Source organism: Acartia tonsa, chromosome 11, assembly GCF_053477335.1.
Source record: "Acartia tonsa isolate MP-2025a chromosome 11, ASM5347733v1, whole genome shotgun sequence".
NCBI lineage: Eukaryota > Metazoa > Arthropoda > Copepoda > Calanoida > Acartiidae > Acartia > Acartia tonsa.
In genome coordinates, this window is record NC_137270.1 from 14,483,065 (window position 1) to 14,505,525 (window position 22,461).

Below are 22,461 nucleotides of genomic sequence, written 5' to 3' on the forward strand. Positions count from 1 at the left end.
TTTACCTGGTTTTTGATGTTCTGTTTTTTTCTGGAATGAGTGCTATCACAATACCCAAATAGTAAAATATGGATGAAAAATTTACATTTTACCCTTGAAATTGAAAAAAAAATTCCTCTGAAATTTCATCTAAAGTTAATAGTTCAATAAAAATATAATTGTTAAATTAGAGTTGATGCTATATCTCTTTCTTTCTGTGTGGAAATCCCTTGGGTAAATTATTTCATTTTCTTCCAAGTATTATTTTTTTAACAAAAATTAAAACTGTTTATTTTTCACTTTATGTTTTATTCAAAATTACTTTTGTTAGACTGTTGCATTTTAATAAGGATTTTTGCATGATATGATGATAAGTTGGTGCTCTTATTCCCATTTTTAAATGGACCACTGAAAACTCCTTAATTCTCATTCTTTGAAAAATAACATCTTTCTAGCCCCTAACAGAGAATGTGCCAAAAACCTGCAGGGACTTAAATGTATGGGGCTCATCTAACCTTTACTTTACCTAACCAGACCTTTTGTATGTAGTCCATATGGGATAGAAAAGATCTGTGGTCGTTTGTCCTTTTTAAAATTTTGAAAACATTCTATAAACCTTTTTCTAAATTCATATTTTATTAGTGAGTTTATATATGGTACATATATAGAAAAATAGCAAGAGAAAATGTTTTATTGCAAATATACAGGTGGAAATGTAAGCTTACAAAGTAGCTTCTATACAGAAAAAAATTAAATAAGCAATAAAACCATGTAGTACACTATTACTTTGCAAAAATACGCATTATTTTCCTTGTACCTAATGAAAGATGAAAGACTAAAAGTAAGTATATGATGCAAGAACCTCACAAACATAAGTGCAGTAGATCAATGCAGTTTGGTTTCTTTACCAGGAGTATAGAGATATATAAACTGAATTTTTTTTTATTTTTTTCTTTGACTTCTAATGGTTTCCAAAATGGAAACAGTGTTTTGTTATATATATAAAAATAAATGAAAATTATGATTCTGCTCAAAAATAGAAAGGACTTACTCAGAGAAATTCCAAAATTTTGGTTCCTTGTCCAATATTCCTGATTCAATTGAATCTTTACATAACCAGAAATATTTACCTAGTAATCAGTAGGTACCCTATTTGTAATAAATAATCTTTACAGGGGAGGGAAAAAGCCTAATTATCATTTTTTAAAAAACTTAAATCATTAATGATCTGGTTTTAATAAAAATGATTTTAGAACCTTGACTTACAATTTGAAGAAATTTGTAATTGTCAACCTTGGTTGTTGTTTATATAACAGAATGCAAGCATAACTTGTATTTTCTTGAGAATTTAAAAGTTTCCTGTATATGCAATATCAAATCAAATGTCCAAAACCTTTCAACTGAAGGAGGACAGTGCTAAGAATCAATAATTTGGTCACTACCAACAAATCAGGAATGATGCAAATTTCAATGAAAATCTATTTGCCAGATTTGCATCTGAAAGCAAACTTAGCTACACTGCTCTTCAATAAAATTAAGGACATTAAAAGTAAACTTTATCACTGATTCATGATTTAGAATTATGTAATAAACAGTAGGTGAGATACTCAAAAACTATGGTAGGTCTTTAATATTAATACATATCAACAAAACATATTTTACTTTCTGTAAAAAAAACAGAAAGATTAAACTTTATATTTATGGGTAATTACATATTCGTACTCAAAATTTTTAAATTTGATATAATTCTTTTGTAAACTAAATAAGAATATCCAAATATGTACTGTTATTTATTTAAATTAGTTTTCATTTTTTCATTCCTTTCTAATTTCAATCTTAAGACATGTGTGAAAGGACTGAAATGATGTACTGTGGAAGCTAATCCTTAATTCATGTTTGTATTCAAATTTACATGTCTTATGCAAAGAAAAGAACATCTAGGAACATAGAGTTATTCTGAATTTTGTACTGTATAAATATGATTCGTTTTAACTTCTACACACATTGTTGTTCAGTGATTAGAATTTATGATTTTTAGTTTGCTAACCTTTCAGTTTCTTTTTTAGAAGCTAATGACAAGACTGCAGTCTCCTGCTAGACCAAAAGTCAAGCCACTGTGAAAAAAAAAAATTCTTCACTTAAACACTTAATTGAAGATCTAAAACAGAAAAAAAGCGTAGTTCAAGAAAATTTAAGAAAGGTTTAAGATTTAGTACCATACTTCAATTAATAAGTTATATTTTTGTCTGAAATTTGCACATTTATTTCTAGGTATAGTACTGAAATATCTCATATGAGTTCTTTTGACATTTTTTTCTCATAAATTCGCACCAATTGATAGGAACAGCAAATATTTACATTCAATATTTTTCTTTCAGTCCAACACACAGAAATATGGAAATAAAATATTTATATGTACGCAAAAAAAAAAATAAAATAAAATAATTTTTATTTGTTTTACAAATATATGTTCTAGTATTTTATTTATGTACTTTTTTATTTTACTCTTTGTAACCTAACATTAAAGAGCTTTTTAAAATAAAAATTAGTTTTAAGCTCAGTTCACAAAAGACAAAGGTCAAAATCTGGAAATTTTAGGTCGACCTACAGAAGCTTTAGGTTGACTTATTTTATAAAGGTATTTGTGGTTTGTACTTGTTTAGGTTAACCTACAGAAAAAATCGGTAGACCTTTAAAAGTTATTTGTGAAACGGGCATTTTTTAAAAGCATAAAATATCTCCTTATTTGGGTCGATTTATCCTTTTTCTATAAATTCATTTCTTCCAAAAAATTTAGAATTAAGTGTATAATATATTTCCTTATTTCTTTTTCAACAACTACTTTCAAACTGTTGGGCCCCTTTTGGCCTGAAACTGTTTTCAAGAAGGCTGTTTGGAACAAGAATAACATCATCCATGTTAAATATAAAATGATTTACATGGAAAACAATAAAAAAGTTTTAGGATAGGTGACTAGTGGTCTTTGGAATAAAAAAAGAAACATAAGACATCTTAGTGTTTGCAGACAAGAAACTACTGACTTTTAAAAAGTATAGAGTAGCTTTGCTACTGAAAAAAAGAAAGATATGCATCTGAGAAAATTGTATTTTATACCTTTTCCAATACGCAAAACAGATGAATGTGGGAGGGGGGTAAGGGTTGTACAGAAATGGGTAGGATGAATGAATTGAAAGGGATGTTACAAGGTGAGGAGGAGTAAGTTAAGCATAAATGCAAAATAGGGTGAACCAAAAAGTTTTTAAACCGCAATTATAATTATTCTCATAAAATAATTTAGATTCACTAAAAAATCCCTTTCCATTTGTAGCTATTTATGTATATCCAGTAAGATCTTACAAACAGCCCAATTTTTAGTTATTTAATAGCTTAAGAAACTTTGTAAGCAAAATCAAAGAATGACTGTGGCTGAATTAATTAGTTTAGATGCCTAACCACTATTTATATAATAGTACTAGCTTATTATATAGGTTTTAAAGTTGACATAACAGTGGCAGCCTATTGCATGCACTACCAATACCATATACCTCTTCAATATACCAGTAACCATATAATATTAACAATTTCAACATTAGCAAAAGCTAAAAAAAGAGGGTAGTTTAATTGTGTTAGTAAGTGTGTTAAAATTTATGCCCTTGTGAAAATATAGTATAACTTAGAAATCATAGAAATTTTATAATTAATCAATTATATGCAATTTTAACTATTTTGACATAATATTGTATAACTGTCTTATCAATTTAATTTATGATTAGACAAAAAGTTTAAGATTTAGTGTATTTTAAGAATATTTTATGTGCAATAACATAAATACTCCACTATATAATGGTTGATGTTGGGTTGCCTTATTTCTCCAGAGCTGGATCTTTGAATGTGTAGCCGTTGACGTAGCCGCTGCCAGAGGTACAGCCACTAACCTAATAGCGATTTTTAAAACAAATTGGCTACGCGTGGCCACGGCTTTAAATCTTTAAATCACAACCACTTTTTCAGTAAAAATATGTAGAAAAAAATAATAATAATAAAAACTTTAAACATTTAAAAATCCATGTTTTATTGGCAGCACTGTCAGTGGCGACGGCTACGGCTACGAATTTGGCCACAACTACGGCCACGACTACGGTCACGGCTACGCCAACGGCTACACATTTAAAGATCCAGCCAGATTTGCTTCATAATATCCTTATTTCTGTGAATAATTCTTAGGTCTGGAAAATTATAGATAAATTCAGTAAATTTGCTGCTTTGAACAAACTTTTTTGAATATATCCTGGGACCAATTGAAAGGCTCTAGATCTTCATATTGCTACATAACACATGTACATACGTACATAAACATGCAAATCAAACAGGGTCTTCAAAATATATAGAACATTTCTAAAATCTAAATATATTGAAGCTGCCATTTAATAATTAAGTATGAAAATTTTAGATACATAAGTAGCATAAAAATTTTGACAATAAGAAATAACTTGAAAGGTTTGATAACCACCTAAAGGGATCTAAAGGGATAAAACAATAACCGATAAATTTATGTACATCCCCAATGATGATACACAAAATTACTTTCCTGTAGATTACAATTATTGATTGAAACTTTTGGACCTAATGAATTTTGATTGGTTGATTCATTAAATCAAAAGTATCTAGAGTTGTTAATCATTTCCAGGGGTATTATTCTAATAGGCTTAATGTCACAAGTTACAAGTATATTAAACTAATAAGTATAGAAAAGTAATGTTATTTTATATACCTACAGTCATTAGTTTTAGGACCCTGTACATAAATAAATAAAATAATCTGAAAACTTATGATATTGCACCCTCAAGAACAAAGTTATTTAAGAAAATCTCTTGCATGATAAGTTTATTAGTAGCGAAACAACTCACTTTGTCTGTCAGTCAATTACGCCTTGAGAGAAGTACGATTTTCTCAGATGCTATTGAAGATAGACACATAGAATTCTAAGGTAAAATTTCTATGATATATTGTTTTGTTCATCTGTCTGTCGGTCATGCTTCAAAACACGTAATTCGTATTTTTAGAGGTTTCGTGATTTTTAACTTATTCTCTCAATTTCTCTTCTTTATGTCATTCATATCAATTCAATTTACCATATTTATTTTGTACACGATTATATTTAGCTAATTTGACACAATAGTTTTTACATGATGTAATATCGAAGAATTTCTACATATAATCAAGTCCTCAAAACTATGGATTTAATTTGTAATCGTCCTGATACTAAATAATTTTGCGATATATTTATATGATTTTATATTTCTTGCAGAATTTTCAAAGTATTTGTACATGTTCGTTTGACCGACTGTTACGTTTAGCTCTGGTAAAAATTGACATCCTTGTTTGAAAATTAAATTAATGCGACATTTTAGTGTAGTTAGTTAGGACTGACAATTTTAACAATTACTTTATTCTACTTTTACCGGGGATATGGGGCTGGGACAATGTATCTAAAATTCATTTTGTGTTTGTCTTTGACTTTTGGCACTAGAACTGTAATTTTCTTATTTTGGCTTATCAAAGATTTTGGATACTAGCGCATAGAATGCCGCTAAAAGTTTTCTCAAGGCAGAACATAGTAGCAGACAATAGAAACATATTTGAAAACAAGTTGTTGGTTGGGTCTTAAAACGTGTCTTTTAATCTAAGGACAATCTAGCTAAACTATACTTGGGATACTTATAAAATATCTTCTATAGAAACCCATATTACCTGAGCTGGATCTTTAAATCATTTCAATGGTGATCTAAACCACCCCGCGCGAAATTTCAGCCAATCACAGCGGCGCATTTTTAAAATTCACCGCTGTGATTGGCTGAAATTTCGCGCGGGGTGGTTTAGATCACCATTGAAATGATTTAAAGATCCAGCTCTGGAGAAATCTTGGCGTCTTTTAATGATTTGGAATTTAATTAAGTTTTTAGATAAACATCAACGATTCGAGAGACCAACCAACCTCCATAAGATTATAAATAAAAGTGATGACAACAGCAATTTATTTTCGCTACTTTTTCCTTTCTCCCCAAAACAGACAAGAAAATTCATTAACTTAGTTTTCTCGAAAACAAGCACATCAAAGTATAACAAAAAATTTGTTTACTTCATTTCTCCTATTTTAAAATGTATTTTTTTCTTGTTAATTTATTATCGTTAATTAAGCATGTTAAAGTTGTTTTACTGATTTTAAACTTTATGATAATTCAGTATTGAAAAGTGTAGCAACTATATAATGAATGCCAGAAATACAGTATGTTACATTCATACATTTTTTTTAGATTTTAACAAACAGACATACTTACATACACAATTTTTTTATCCTAGTATTATAAGTAGTAGGTTTTTGTCTGTAGCTTAAGATTTCGATAACTACTGTACCGATTGAGTTCTCCATTGTATTGGAGCATTTAATAGGTCCCTGGATGGTTTTAGGCTATTTCATTCTTTAATATAAGTTTGGTTTTTGGCTTCGAATACATATCTCCTAGATGCTAGAAGCGCATCCGCTGGTATAAGGATAAAGAGTTGTTTATATATCATTTAGAATATACTTTGTTTCCTTTACAATAGAGCAGCTACTCTGTAAGTAAGGTCTGTCCGTACTACACTAATATCTTTTACTCAACCCCCCCCCCCCATATTTTTTTTATGAAAATTGAAAACAAGAAGGGGGGGTTGGGGCTATTTAAGGAATGTTTGAAAAATAAGAGCTAAACTTTGCTGTTCTTTTTACTTAACTTGTTGTTTTGCTAATATATGAATAATTATTTATATTTATAACTCAGAATGGTTCCAGTGTTAATGGGGACCTTTTTAGGCTGCTAGTAAAATGCTTTCGGATCTTTTAGCGTCTTGGGTATGTTAAATTATTCGATGCTATTGGCTGATATTCAAAGACCCAATTGAAAGTTGGCTCAGGGTCCCCACCTACAGTTATATAACCTATAACCCCTCTATTATTTTACTTTATTTTCTCCGCTAAATAGGAAAATGTATGTTTTTGTTGCAAAAATAAACATAGATCTCACACTGTCTTCTTTATATTTATAACCTTGCCAAATTTTTTCCCCATTTTTTGCCAACCTTTCTCTCTCTCTCTGTTATGTTTTTATTCCAATAAAGAAAACAATTTGACTTGTTCAGGTTTTAATAAAATATATTTTATTTAAATGAGAAAAAAATAGCACAAAAAGAAAAAGTGTAACAAAATTGTTAATTTTGCATCGTATTACAGATAGCTTTCCGCGGATGTATTTTAATGAAACATTAAAACCAGATTTGCTACCCCCGAGCAATTTAACAAAACTAGTATAAATTTTATGATTATAGTTTTAATATTCTTGGAAAATTGTCTGTAATACGATGCTATACATGATTTTTCAATATGGCTAAGAACCAGTTCTAATAAAACGCATACTGGAAAGGGCATTATTGTTTACAATTTTCTGCTTTTACCTTTTGTTCATCTGTAAGTTTTTATCTTTTATTATTGGCTGAAAATTTTAAGAGCAGCTATTATCAGCTAGAATTGCCAAACATTAGTCAAACATCCTGTTACTTTAGGTTTGACTATAATCAACTTAAAATACAATTATAACAAAAATTTTATGTTAAACTATAATTTGAAAACCGTCCTGCTATTTTGTTATAATGTATTCTTAGAAAAACTATCGTATTGAATTGTTTTTATTGACAAATACGGATCCATCAACAAATATTGAAAATTCACCACTCCTACCTTCTTTTAAAGCGAAGCTTTTCTATAATTAGGGTCGGTCCTTCTGTATGTACGTCCGTACGTCCGAGATAGATAGCTTTTATTCGTTAATTTAGGCATGTTAGAATTGTCCTATCGATTTCAAACTTTGCATGATGATTCCTGTAGTAGTAAGGTACGATTTAGAAAGCGTAGCAACTCTATAATCATTACCAGAATGTCCGTACGTCCATTTTAAACGAACACAGTAATAGTGTCTGACTGATTATGACGTAACAAAAAAAATTAGCCAATGAGAGGCCACTATAAATTTTACCATTGGTCAATAACGGCCTCTCATTGGCTATTTTTTTTTGTTACGTCATAATCAGTCAGACGCTATTACTGTGTTCATTTTAAACATGTTGATTTTTCTACTTTTTTCACAACAATTTTTTATGTGATCTAATTATCCGTTTGATCTGATTTTTGGTATATTGATTCCTGGGACAACAAAGAACAATATTATAAGCGAAGCAACTCTATAATCAAGTCCTAAAAATGTAAGTATGTCCATAATCATTATTCTGTATCAAGCAGTTTTTCAACAAATTTACTTACAATTTTGCTTCGACTCTTAAGTTCAAATGTTTGTCGGTCCAATTATCGGTGGAAAAGTTCTACAGAAGTACCCAAAGTTTTTATGCTAAAAATAAGATTTACAGTCAAATGTCTCCTCCCTCGCTGCTGATCATAAAGAATTGTATATAACTAAATTTTATTATTCTGAAAGGGATGCATGATTTACTCGGGTGATAAATATAATACTAGCGTCTTTAGGTGTACTTGAGGTGAGAGGGAAGTAGCAACCCTCCCCCATTTTCTATTTTTGTTTTTTTAAAGTAAACTAAATTTTTGGTGGAGTCATTTTTTTCTAAGGGGAATTTCTCCAAGGAGAAATAAGAATCATATGTTATAATCTTTTAATATTACTGCTATTAGCTCCATCTATGTCTTGGGTTCGCTTTAACAAATATTGCCATCCTTGTTATCTGTTACAGATAGGTGCAGAAAAAGTGAAGAAAAAACAATAAATTTTAGGTGTAATTAACTACTGGGTGTGCGTTGAATTCAACATATCCGCATAGTGTTTTATATTGGCAATAAGACATAATAGTAATTTTACAATACAAAATTTAATTATTACAGAGTGGCGCAAAGGGTAGGTGGTCAGGGAGGGAGGGGACATTGAACTGTTTATTACTCTAGTCCCCAAAGTTTTATAATAACGTTTTTTATTCGTTGATTAAAAAACTTTGGGGACTTTTATACAACATTTATTGTTTGGTTCATTAAGTTTAGTGTCCAAACGTTTCAACAACTAATTGTTACCTACAGAAGGGATACTTTTGTGTATAATCATTGAGATATACATCAATTAATCGGCCATTCTCTTTTCCCTTTAGATGGCTGAGAGTTGGTGTTTTTTGTCTATGCGAAACATAAGCAGACGTAAATTTTTTTTCTGTGTAAAAATATTCAGTGATGTAAGGACATCAACAGCAATACTTTTCCAGAAAAATTATGACTGAGATTAATTTGACGTCAATTGTTCTATACCTGTATAAGAAAAGGTAAACTTTGCAACCAAATATTTTGGTAATTGCAGAGCAATTACTTTTTCTCACACAAAATTGAACCTCTATCTTAATGTGAAAGTAACAGAATGTTTAACTGTCTGTGTGTATGTATGTATGTCTGTCTGTCTGTCTGTCTGTCTGTCTGTGACAAAGGATATAGCTAACTGCTGAAGATATATGGTTCAGTTTTACAATTTTAGCTTCTTATGGTTCCTGGGAAGGTTTATAACAATTTTGGAGAGTGTACCCCCACATTCATGCAGGATGTTAAAAAAATCAAAAGTTTTAAAGTTAGGTCTTTTAGATAAAGGTCTTCAATCAAATGGTTTGTAATCTGCAATTTATATAATGAATATTCACATTCCTCATAAAAAAAATATTTTTATCATTACGTAAGTTAGGAAAATTTTATGAAAAAAAATCAACAATTCATAAAAAAGCATATTTCTTTCTTTAATATTAAATTCCATTTCTTGTTATTTCAATATATATATTTTTATTTAAATATTTTTCTTACAAATATTTTATTGGCATTCCATTTGATGACTAACTAAAAAGTATAATTAATTCTTTCCAAAAGAACAGTAAACTGTAATATTGTTTAAATAAAAATCTTTTAAAGAAATAAAAATCAACTATTGTTAGTGGTATTGTAAGGGACAAAAATATGTATTTTAAAAATGTAAAAAGTTATGAAGCAACAATTTTTGAAGTTAAGTTGGTATGTAATATACTTTATATGTTTGTTTTTTGATGAAAAGCTCTTCTTAAAGCCATAAAAACAATAATTAGAATATTAAGTTAGTTTTTTTTCTTCCCCCCTCCCATGAAAATTTGACAACAAATTTAGGGGTTCTTTAGACACCACTTAAAGTTTTGGTTAATGTCTTCCCCTCTTGAACCTTCTGAACCTCTGCGAAAAAAATTTACCCGCTTTGCACAATAATTTGATGCCCTTGTTTTAAAACTATCAATCAGGTTAAAAATAGCTCAGATCGCAATTATTTTTTTTTCTAAAATGATGCGATGCAAATATAAACTTATAATATTAAAAACCTCGGCCTGTTGGAAATAGCTCATTCTTGTTTTTGTTTTTTCAGTTGATGGAAACCCAACCTCTGGTTTAAAGTTTCACTGGAGTTTCAACAACACCTCAGAATCTGCAGATATACAGGTAATTGATCAGAGGCGTGCGATACCGGGGTATCAAAAAATGATGTCCAAGTTTTTATTTTCTTGGGGGTTTAGGTAAAAACTCTGGATAGGGTAGAGTAATGGTTAGTGCCAGGTGCTTGCGGCTAGGGGGTGTCAACACCCACTTTTAACAGAGGCGTACGGTAGGGGGTGTAAACACCCGACTTTAACACCTACCTTAATCAGTGTCAGTCCGTCCGTAAGACAATTGTAAAACTTTTCTAGGCTGCTAGTTAAGATAGTCTGAGACTGTTGATTTTTTACCATTTTACACTATTAAAAGTAATTTAGAATGTTGCCTTTGGATAATAGAAATATTTTGTGATATTACGTAGGAATAGACATTTACGTAATTTTACATTGAATTTGAGGGGAAAAAAACTCAAAATAAACTCACAATATATTTGAAATTGAAAATAATCCGATTCCAAGAATTTGTTCTGGAACTAGATATAGATTGTATAAACAGTAGCATGCTTTGTTAAAATTTAAATTAGAAAGGCCTGCCATCCTCTTTTTTCACCCCCTAATTGTTTTACTCTTCCCTGTACACGCCACTGGCTATAAGTAAATTGACTAATAAACAACTCTATAACTTATCTGCCCCTCCGCCTTCAGTCAATTTTATAGGTAGTTGTTAATTACTCGGTTTCGAATATTCTTGAAAAATATCTTCTTACTACTTTAATTGTCCGTACATCCGTCTATAATTATTCTTATTACAAAAAATAGTAAACTAAACTGTTTACATGAAACTAGCGACTAGGCCACTGAATCTAGGGGCTATTCACAAGAGTAAAAAAGGGAACACAGTAATAGTGTCTGACTGATTATGACGTAACAAAAAAATTAGCCAATGAGAGGCCACTATAAATTTTACCATTGGTCAATAACGGACTCTCATTGGCTAATTTTTTTTGTTACGTCATAATCAGTCAGACACTATTACTGTGTTCAAAAAAAGGATAACTCAATCAGTTTAAGAGTTATTGAGATCTTAAGCTCATAAAAAAATCATACTCCTTTATATAATAGGTTAGGTGTAAAAATAAATTTCTATGTAATATTTCTCTACTTTTTATTTTTTATTCTTTGATCTTTATATTTATGCTTCTTACATAAGTGTTTTTTTATATAGGTTGAAAATTAATAAACATGAAAAGAAAAAAAATAAAGATAAAATTAGATTAATCATTAAACACTCTACTAAAGTCAAGGTGTCGTTAATTGAACAATGCTAAAAACACCACGGAGGGAGAGGATATTAGAGTAGAATTAAACATCTCCCCAAGTTTTTATAAAAACGATTTTGATAAAATTTATTAAAACTTTATTGGGTCGTTCAAACAATCAGTGTCCAAAGTTTTCCACCAATGATATGCAAAATATAGGGATCTTAATATCTTAAGTTTAACTTGTTGAATAAATCTCTAAAAAAACGATACATTATCTTTAAATTCAACCAAATCTTAGATTGAAAAAATCAAATATGAATAAAAACAAATTAATTACAAAAAAATGTGACGGAAATTGATTTTGCATTGGTTAGGAGGATGCATTTTAAATGTGGGACACATTTTAGATGAATGTACAATCAATTCCGCATAGTAACATATTTCCATACAATTTTATAAATAAAAAAATCTACTAAATACGAAGGGGTAGTTAATAATTTAAAGATAAAAATGATAATTTTTGTAATTATTTGAGTTTTACTTTTTAAAAATTATTTAATGCATTAATTTACCATCCAATTATGATACAATTATCCTATCTGCTAAATTATTGGTGGAAAAGTTTTTACACTGCAAGTTTGTAAAACGAAAGAAAAAAAATAAATATATTTTATAAGATTTATTTAGAGAACGTGGGGATCAGTTTAATCAATGTCCTGTGTATTACAGGTAGCAAGATGATTGTCTGTCTTTACCTAAGGAACTTGATAGCCTCGAAACTGTTATGGTTCTCCTTTACTATGTAACTTCTTATAGGTCCAAGGAAGGTTTATAACTATTTTTCCAAGAGGCATAGCTGCTGGTTATTCGATAAAGTGACACATCTACGGCTGAGATTGCATGCCCGTTTGAGGTTTCAAAAGAAAGGAGGAAGAAATGTTTAAGATGTAGAATTATATGTAGTTAGGGAAACAAAAATAATTTCAATAGATATGATGCTACCTTATACCTAAAACTAGCGTCTACGCCCCAAACATTTAGGGGCACTGTATTAGAAAAGAGAGAGAGGGAATAGAAAAATAAGCATCCCAAAACTTAAATATAAAAATAAAAATATTCTAAATCAGCAAAGGGCCTATACGAAGCTTACAAAAAAAAACACAATTTGTTCTTGAGATCTTAAGCTTCAGACAAAAAAACTTATTACTTTGAACAATATGATTATAGAATAATGAATTAAATAGTTGGAAACAGTATAGTGAAAAGGTTTTTTTCAACCCCTTTAAAATTAAAATTTAGATGGTCTACCTTCCCCTTTTTTCCATCCCATAATGGTTTTATACACCCCTGGTGATTTGCTGTGTACGCCACTGGTTTGAAACATATTACCTATACTTTTTTTAACTTGTGAATTTTAAATTAAATTAAATTGTTTTTGTTTTTTTTAAATAAGTGTTCCATTAATCTCTTATTACCTTTATTGTTCTAAAAGCTATAGAATGTATCAAAATTAGCTTGTACTGTCAAAATGGTAACAGATTTTAAAAGTTTACTGCTGTTTGCTTAATTTTAGGGCTCGGCAGCCGTGCTGCTTTTTTTAAGCTTCATTTTTAAACTCATTTGGATGCTTTGACAATTTTTTTGAAAAGAGGGTTGCCATGTTTGGGTGATGTTTAGACTTCAAGATGATGTTTAAAATTGTATAAGGTTGATTTCCTTACAGGCATACAGGCGGCTGACAAGCAGCTGCCAAGCCCTGCTTAGTTTATATATGAAAAAGATAAAAGTTAACTCTGAAAGTTTTATGATTTTTGTTATGAAATAATGCATAGTTGGTGCACTATTAAGTTATATCTAGAACTAGGGGCAGATTTTTAGAGATTTTGTTCAATTTCAACAAGTTTTGTTTGTATTTCTTTATTGTGTTTTTTTGCTGTAATACACTTTGATATATTTAGCAGGTATTTTCAATAAATTACTGATTTATAATGCCCTATATGTAATAAAATACTGATAAAATAATTACTGATTTATAATGCCTATATTTATAATGTAATAAAAATTACCTTATACTATCATTATCATTATTAACAGTTTTATTTTTTTGGTTGTACCAAATATGTGCACGAAAACAACATTGATAAATATAAAACTATCTATAATAAAAGCCATAATTGCATGGTATTGTCATATCCATTATTAACTAAATAGATAATGATAATAAATGACATACAAAGTGTAAAAAGGTTAATTATAGAAAGGTTTCGCAACCCCCCAAAAAATATGTTGAGGTATCTTTTTGCACACCAAGACAGGATAGTGTGCCAACATTTCCGCAAATTATCATTACCGCATAGTGTTTCCAATTCGCAAAGACAGTCAGTGACCATGGCTTTGCAGTTAGAGCAGGGGTAATGCCTTAGCTTAATAACAGGCATAAATAATTGCGGTGCACAGTTAGTACTTTCACACAAGTTACGAGCAATCAAATGGTTACTTGACCTAATATTTTTTCTTTTTAATGTAGCTTCTCAGAGGTTCTGAACAGTTTTATAACTATCTTTTATACTTTAAAAAATGAACGAGGGGCGCCGCCTCAAGGGACGTACTTGATTGTAATTTGATTTAAATGCGTGTAAATGACTGCACATCAACATTCAGTTTAAAGTTGCTAGTATAAATATTTTATCAAAGACACAAAGTTTTCAAATGTATACAGAGAAATGGTTGGAAACAATAATGTGATACAGGATGGGGATCTTACGGGATAATGGACAATAAATTGTTGTTTAGTCCCATTTATAATAAACATAGTTACCCTTTCTGAATATTAAATTATAGAAAGGATTGTACAATGACAGTTTAAATCACTCAATCAATCAATATTTTATAAAAAGTATAAAAAGTTGTAAAGCCATTAAGTTAGACAAAGCACAAAAATTTATGTAGATAGCCAATGATGAAAAACAAAGTTAACCCTTCTGTAGATTAAATGTACTAGTTGAGAAAAGATTAAATATAGTACCCAAAGTTTGAGAGAACGTGTTCAAAAAACTTATTATTATTATTTAAAGTCCAATATCTCCTTCCTCCCGAGACACAGAGATAAAAAAAGATTATAAATTTTGAATAATTTGTATCTCAGTTTTTATTATGCCCAAAGGAATTTATACCTGGTGGGTTTTCTATTAGATAATCGATGATTTATTGAAAGTAATCTTTATATAGATGTATATATATGTTGGTCAATAAAAGAGACCTTCTTTTGCTAGGAATCTTAGCGGATAAGGCAATGAACAATAAAATGATTTACTTCCCTAATGATGATTACCCCATATGTAGATTGTTATTATTGGTTGAAAAGTGTAGAGGCCTCTAGGGGCGCTAGGCCTTTTGAGTAACAGGATGTCTATGTGTCTGTTTGTCTGTGTGTAACGAAGGATATCGCTAACCGCTGAACCAATACATTCCTTTTTTATAATATAGTTTAAAACTCTTGGGGGAGGGTACTATCACCATCGCAACTAAAAAATTCCTACCAATTTTTCCTTTACTTTTAAAAACTAAAATTGAATATGGGAGGGTCACTCCGCCCCCCCCTCCCTCTCTTCTTTACCACAAGTGCACGTAGATGCCTCTAGGGGCGTAACTGCAAGTGAATATACAACTTATTTTGACATTGTGTCAAACAGATTAATCTTTTTGAGAATAGCTGTACCAATTCTGTTTCCCCCTTTGATAAGTTTGTAGATATCCTGCCATTAAAGGAAACACTTCTGTATATTTCCGGACTATTGATTATCTAACCCCTTCCGTTCAACCATATTACTATTTCTAATACATAGCTATTTCTTATTTTAATATATAGACTAGTGGCATTGATCCTAGCATCTCGGGGTGGTGAGAAAAGTAAAAAAAATAGCATAAAATCGCCTTAAAATGTTTATGAAGCTTCCTTGAAAAATAAAATTACTTAATTAAAAAGTGTTTTCTGAGATATTAAGCTTTAGGCAAACACCAAAATTTTTAATACATGTTATCTCATTCAATAGTTATAAAACTTTGTGTACTTTAATTTATTTTGATTGGTTGGTTCAAACAAGCAATGTCCAAACTTTTCAACCAGTAAATTCAGTTTGAAAAGAATTCATCTTGTTCATTAGGGATGAAAAACAATTAATAGTTCATTGTCTCATTCTTTAAGATTTTTAAGAGTTCAAATCTTTAAATAACTAGATAAGAAACAAAGATAGTAATTTGTCTAACAGTTTTATTTTATTTTTAGGAATCTCGGTTCAGTAGTAATGGAGCTGTATCAAATCTTATCTACAGGAATGTTGTATTTTATTTAAATGATCAGTGGATCATAGGCGTCCAAGGGGGGGGGATAATGGGGCGATTACCCCCCCCCCCCATTCAAAATTTACCCCTACCCTGGGGGTGCCGTAGGCACCCCCAACCATTTAGGAGGGGGTATTTACCCCCCCCCAAACAATTTTGGGGGGGTAAATACCCCCCCCCAAAATAAAAAATCTCTAATAAAAAAAATTTTTGCTCGCTTCGCGCGCATTTTAATTCTATATATTTAATAAAATTTAAATTATCCCCCCAAAAATTTTACCCCGGGGGTAAATTTTGGGGGGGTTTAAACTAAATTTACCCCTGCCAACAGATTTCAGGGGGGGTAATTACCCCCCCTCCAAGCAAATTTTACCCCCGGGGTAAAAATTTTGGGGGGGGTAAAAAAAATTTGCGCCATTTTACCCCCCCCAAACACGAATTACCCCCCCCCTAAAAAATTTTTACCCCCCCCAAAATAAAAAGCTTGGACGCCCCTGCTGTGAATCGTGACGAAAATGCATGTATAGTATGATTGTATATAAATTATTTGAAGGTGTCACCTCGGCCTTTCGTGGCCCACATTAAAAAAAATGATACTATAATATTTCATTTTCGTTCTCGTGGATAACTTTTTATAAAATTATTATGATAGATAAATCATATCATATATTTAAAAATAGTAATATAACAAGAGTGAAAACATTCATAAAATTAAAGCTCAACAAAGTAGATAAGAGGGCTTTAGAAGACTTTAAATTTTAAGCAACAACATTTGCCTTTTTTTCTAATGTCTACAGCAAATTCATGTTCATATTGGGCTAATATGACGTTGCCTTTGCCTAATTTTTCAAGGAATAGCCAGTAAAAAATCATAATACAAAGAACAGTTAATTATGTTTGCTTTAAATGTAAGCATTAACTTTGTGTTAATGTCTATAGAGTTACCAAGTTTTCAAGATGTATCTTATCGATAAAAGAATCCTTATCAAATGTTTTGAAATAATCAGACAATTCTGACATTTCTGATTTACTTTAATAGATGTTATCCAGCTATCTAATACCGAAGTACAGTCATTAATGTAAAGAATTTATCAATTGTATAACAAGTTAGAATCTAAGACAAAACAATGGTCATACGCAATTTTGGAAGGGTGACGCAAATTTTAGATCTCAGTTTTATCGATTTAAGAAAAATTTATCTTTATATCATTGCAATTAGATAATCTTGCAAGCATCGCTTTTGAAAATAAGTGAATCAACTCGTGAATACTGAGATCTGAAAATTGCGTCATCTTTCCAACATTGCGTATGTCCACGTACGATTTTGAGAAACGGCATTTTATTACTGTCCATCCTATAGATTACTATTGATCTCTACTGAAGGGTGAAAATACCCTAATACCATCCATCTTAAGCTGATCTAACAGACATTATGTCACCGTAGTGTCACTCTATATTATCGGCTGTATAAGGCATATATTTGTTTGTCACAAATCCCAATTTCATCTCTTACCTTTCCAAACTTGTTTAGATGTTTTTAATAAACAGCTAAATTTATATCTAGTATATAATATAATTGTTCAATCTTGATAAAGCTATTAAAGTTACCCTACGCTAGATAACAAATATTTCGTCGATTTTGCAATTTACTAATAACTGAAATAATCTTCTTTCAAACATTTTTTTCATCTTTTTTGAAATAACATACTTTTTGTCTATGTGTAATAAATATCAGAAAATCCATTGACTTTTAGCATTTGTCCTCTTTCTCTCTCTCTTTCTTGCCCTTTCATTTTTTATGTCTTTCATATCTTAACCTAAATAATAAATACTTTTTATAGAAAAATGTTTCATATGGTGCAGTTCACGGTAAAATGTTCCAGCAGGGTTATTATTTTATCTTTACTAAAACTATTGAAAAAATACAACATATATGTGATTAGTCCTCACCACGAACTTGATTATGGAACTATCCTGTGTTGGGCGGAAAATCAGTTAGGCGTACAGGATGAACCTTGCAGTTTCCATATCATTCCAGCAGGTAAAAACAGTGTTGTAGATCCAGGTATAATTTTCTCTAGGCTATAAATACAGTTAGAGAATAAGCAAGGCGTACAGGATGAGCCTTGCAGTTTCCATATTATTCCAGCAGGTAAAAACAGTGTTGTTGATCCAGGTATACTGGTTTCTTGGCTATAATTACAGGTAGATAATAAACAAGGCATACATGAGGCACCTTGTAGCTTCCATATAGTTCCAGCAGGTAAAAACAGGGTTGTTGATCCGGGTATACTTTTTCTTAGGCTATAAATACAAGTAGAAAATTTAGCTAGACGGCCAGGAGGAATCTTGTAGCATTCATACTATTCCAGCAGGTAAAAAAAGGGTTGTAGATCACCCCAGACCATACATACAGTAAGAACGTGGTATAGGGGAACAGGATGATTCAGGCAGTTTCCATATTATTCCAGCAGGAAAAATAGTGTTATAGATCCAGGTATAATTTTCTCTAGGCTATAAATATAGTTAGAGAATAAGCAAGGTGTACAGGAAGAACCTTGTAGCTTATTAATCCAGCAGGTAAAGCAGTGTTGTAGATCCAGGTTTAATTGTGCCTAGGCTGTACATACAGGAAGAAAGTGTTTTTCGTGAAATCTTATTAATTTAAGTTTTATTTTAATGAGCATTTTATTAATTGCACAATGAGACGTGATTAATTCCTACGGGTTGTGCCAAAAAATAGAAAATTCAGGACACAATACAATCTTTCCCGATTTTGTATTAATTTTGCGGAACATGATTCCAGTTACGTCATATTTTTCTTTCCCGAAAAAGGGAAGGGGGGGAGAAAATCTCTTTAGAAGAGATGGGGAAAACCCCCTTTTCTCCCATCTCTTTTTTTCTTCCCCCCTTCCCTTTTTCGGGAAAGAAAAATATGACGTAACTGGAATCATGTTCCGCAAAATTAATACAAAATCGGGAAAGATTGTATTGTGTCAAAATTCAGTTATGTTAAAATCGAATTCTAAGACGGCAATAATGTGTACTATCATTTTCAAATTGTGTTTTACATATACTATACTGTAATACTATTTATAAATATTGGTAAAAAAAAGTTGATTATGTAGATGAAAAATGTGATGCAAAATTTGCAATTCAATATGAACAGGAAGACTTATAAATACTCTCAAATTACTCTCATTTTAGAAAAGAATGGCTTTCACTTCCGTCAGTCAACCCCCCCCCCCCCCTCTTTTTTTAATTTTTAAAAGGATGAGTAAGATTTATAAACATCAAGTCAAGAATGTTCACAAAGGGAGCTTTTTTTTCAAAAATTGAAATCAAACAAAATTACCGAACCAAAAAATAATGAGTAATTATAAAATTTGAGGGATGCTATTTTTAAAAAATCTTAATTCATTTTACACTTTGAGAGAATTGCAGGATTATTCCTGGTACCTAAAATTTGCTTCGACACTTTTACTTTTTTATACTAGCGATCTCGTCCATAAAGGCCTCTAGGGGCACTTGAGATAGTAAGGGGTTAAATTTGACTTCCTTATAATCTATTTTAGTTATACAATTAATAGTTCTATTTTTTTTTGGGGGGGGGGGGTGGTGGTCATTTTTTCTACAGTGTAACGAAGAACCATATCGGTTCAGCGGATAGAGAGATCCTTAAATACAGACAGACAGATACACAGATAGATCCTGTTATTTTATGGATTTTTACAAATAAGAGGTTAAACAGTTTAAACAGGTTTTATAAAAGCAGAATTTTTTTTCTCGTGTTCATTCGAATCCGGTGGAAAGGAACCGGTTCTCATCCATACGAAAAAACTATGTCTAGCACCGTATTATATCCAGTTTTCTACCAATATAGAAATGTACAATCATAAGATTAAAACTAGTTTTTTTAGCCGGTGCCTTCGGCACCACGGGGCTAAAAAAACTAGTTTTAATCTTATAATTGTACATTCTATATCCGCGGAAAGCCGTTTATAATACGATACGAGAAATAACTATTCTCGTATTCATTCGAATCCGGAGGATAGGAACCGGTTCTCATCCATACGAAATAACTATGTCTAGCATCATATAATATCCATCTTTCTACGAATTTAAAAATGTACAATCATAAGATCAAAACCAGTTTTTTAGCCCGTGCCTTTGGCACCTCGGGGGCTAAAAAACTGTCTTTAATCTTATAACTGTACATTCTATATCCGCGGAAAGCCGTTTATAATACGATGCGAGAAATAACTATTATATCTTTCAAAACATGTCCCTTACAATAGAATTATTGTTGAATCTGCACAAAAGAAATGTGTCTACTTTATAATTAAGACGTAAAGTACTTTAATCTGCAATCCTACTATATAAGTGTTCCTGTCTGTCTGTCCTTTTTTGTACTTTTGAGATTTGACAAGAAATTTATATGGTTAGCTAATAAACTATTTTTGGTTCCAGGACAAACGCAGGAGTCCCAAACGTCGGGGTGGACAAACGCAGGAGTGTTAAAATATTAATTTTATTAAGTATTTCTATACAGATTATGTTAGGTTAAGATATGAATGAACAAATAAGCCCCCAGCAGGGGCTAGGCATCTAAAAGTGGTCTAAGATGGTCTAAAATAGGTTAGGTTAGGTTAAGTGTCCACTCCGACGTTTGGAACTCCTGCGTTTGTCGTAGGACCTATTTTTTATCTAATTATTCTGCTAACTTTGGTATGGTCAAAATTATAAAGATCTGAAAATGCGCCCGAGGTATAAGAGTTTAACTACAAAAAAAAAACAAAAAATTTTGTAATAATTGACCACAAATGTGCTATTGGACTGGACACAGTCTTACTTGTCTTGAATTAAATTAACTTAATTAACCATGGCATTAGGTACGATATGTAAATTTTTATTTGGTTTAAAGTTCTTAGTTTTCTTCTTTATTTGTATTTAAAACATAAAAAATAGTGGTCTACTAAAGTTTTTACAAGATTAGATTAGAGGAATGATTATCACGACAAAATACAGGCCCGTTTATGGGTCAAGGCATTGGCCCTTCTCCCACTACTATTGTAACGTGCAAGACATAGCAGCAATAGATACCATTTTTAAGTTCTTTAGTATGACATGGTATGGATCAGACACCTCACTGACATTAGGCAGGCACGCATCATCTGAATCAAACCCTTAGATTTTGGGGTGTATGTGTTAAGCTATGTAACCAAATTATATTCTTTTCAAACCTAAAATATTTGTTTAGGTCCCCCGGAGCCGCCGCAGGGCTGCAACATGGAGAAACCCGGGATAGAAGAAATCACCGTCAAATGTGAACCAGGAATTTAAACAACTTTTTACAATGGGGATAGTGCAATTATTTCCGCAAAAAAATGATTATTGAAGGCGAAGCTTTTCTAAGTAACAGATGCCTCTTATTTATATTATTTTATTCCTGTTATGATTGTTTTGATTTGGAACTTTGCATGCTGATTCCTGTAACAGGTAGGTACAATTTAGAAAATGTAGCAACTCTGTTAAATCCTTCCTAGAAAAGCCGTTATTGTAAGTTATCTATGTAAGAAGGGCCAGGTAGCTAATAAGATCAAAAATTAAGTTAAATTATATTTTTATTAAAGTTGTTAATCTTTCGGATATTTTTTATACAGTTCACTTCGATTACTGAAGTAAAAGATGATTATTTTTGTGGAAAAATCATGGATCATAACGTATTATAGAAAATTTTCTACGATAAATAAAATACTAGAATTTTTCATGTGATTATATAATACCGGTTTACCGTTTAATATCTGCGAAAACTTTGAGGACATATTAGGAAATAGACCAAGTAAGAGAGATGGTAAGCTGCTTAAAACCTGATATATTGTTAGAATTTCAAGTTTTCCTTCAGTCTTAGAAAAATTTCAAATTAATCTGTCAACTAATGCTTTCTTCATTTTATTCTGAAAATCTGCACACGCAAACAGTAGAAAAAGCAATGTGCCATCATTTCCGTATAATATATTACATTATCATATTACCTGGATGACCTCTAGAGGACGGGACACACCATTTGGTGTAATTTTGGCGTATCTCTGAACCTAATCTTGCTTCTGCAGTGCATGATGACGCGGACAACCAACTCTTATGAGAAGTACTAAATGAAAATACGCGGCAATAAAGGCACACTAACAAAAACTGTTAAAATTCAAATTTGTTTCGGAAATAAGAGGAAATTAAATGTATCTAAAAACATAAAGAAAGTATATTATACAACAAACAAAAAGAGGATTATATGCAAAAAGTATAGTATGCAGGGCTCGGCAGCCGCGCTTTAGCCTCTCCGAAACCTCAAAACTAATTAAGTTTGAATACCTAGAAAATTTATTTTTAGAGAGGTATTGTC

The 22,461-nt window shown here is 31.0% G+C and overlaps 1 protein-coding gene across 2 annotated transcripts in view; it reads left to right on the forward strand.

Annotated features, from left to right (window-relative positions):
* LOC145332476 (protein turtle-like) overlaps positions 1-22,461 on the forward strand; it is a 79,528-nt gene that overhangs the window by 37,552 nt on the left and 19,515 nt on the right. For both annotated transcript variants that reach the window (XM_080177477.1, XM_080177478.1), the window contains exons 17-20: positions 10,452-10,525; positions 16,006-16,050; positions 18,003-18,102; positions 21,322-21,393. In XM_080177477.1, the coding sequence (XP_080033603.1) occupies positions 10,452-10,525; positions 16,006-16,050; positions 18,003-18,102; positions 21,322-21,393 (291 nt within the window). The remainder of the gene's footprint in view (positions 1-10,451; positions 10,526-16,005; positions 16,051-18,002; positions 18,103-21,321; positions 21,394-22,461) is intronic.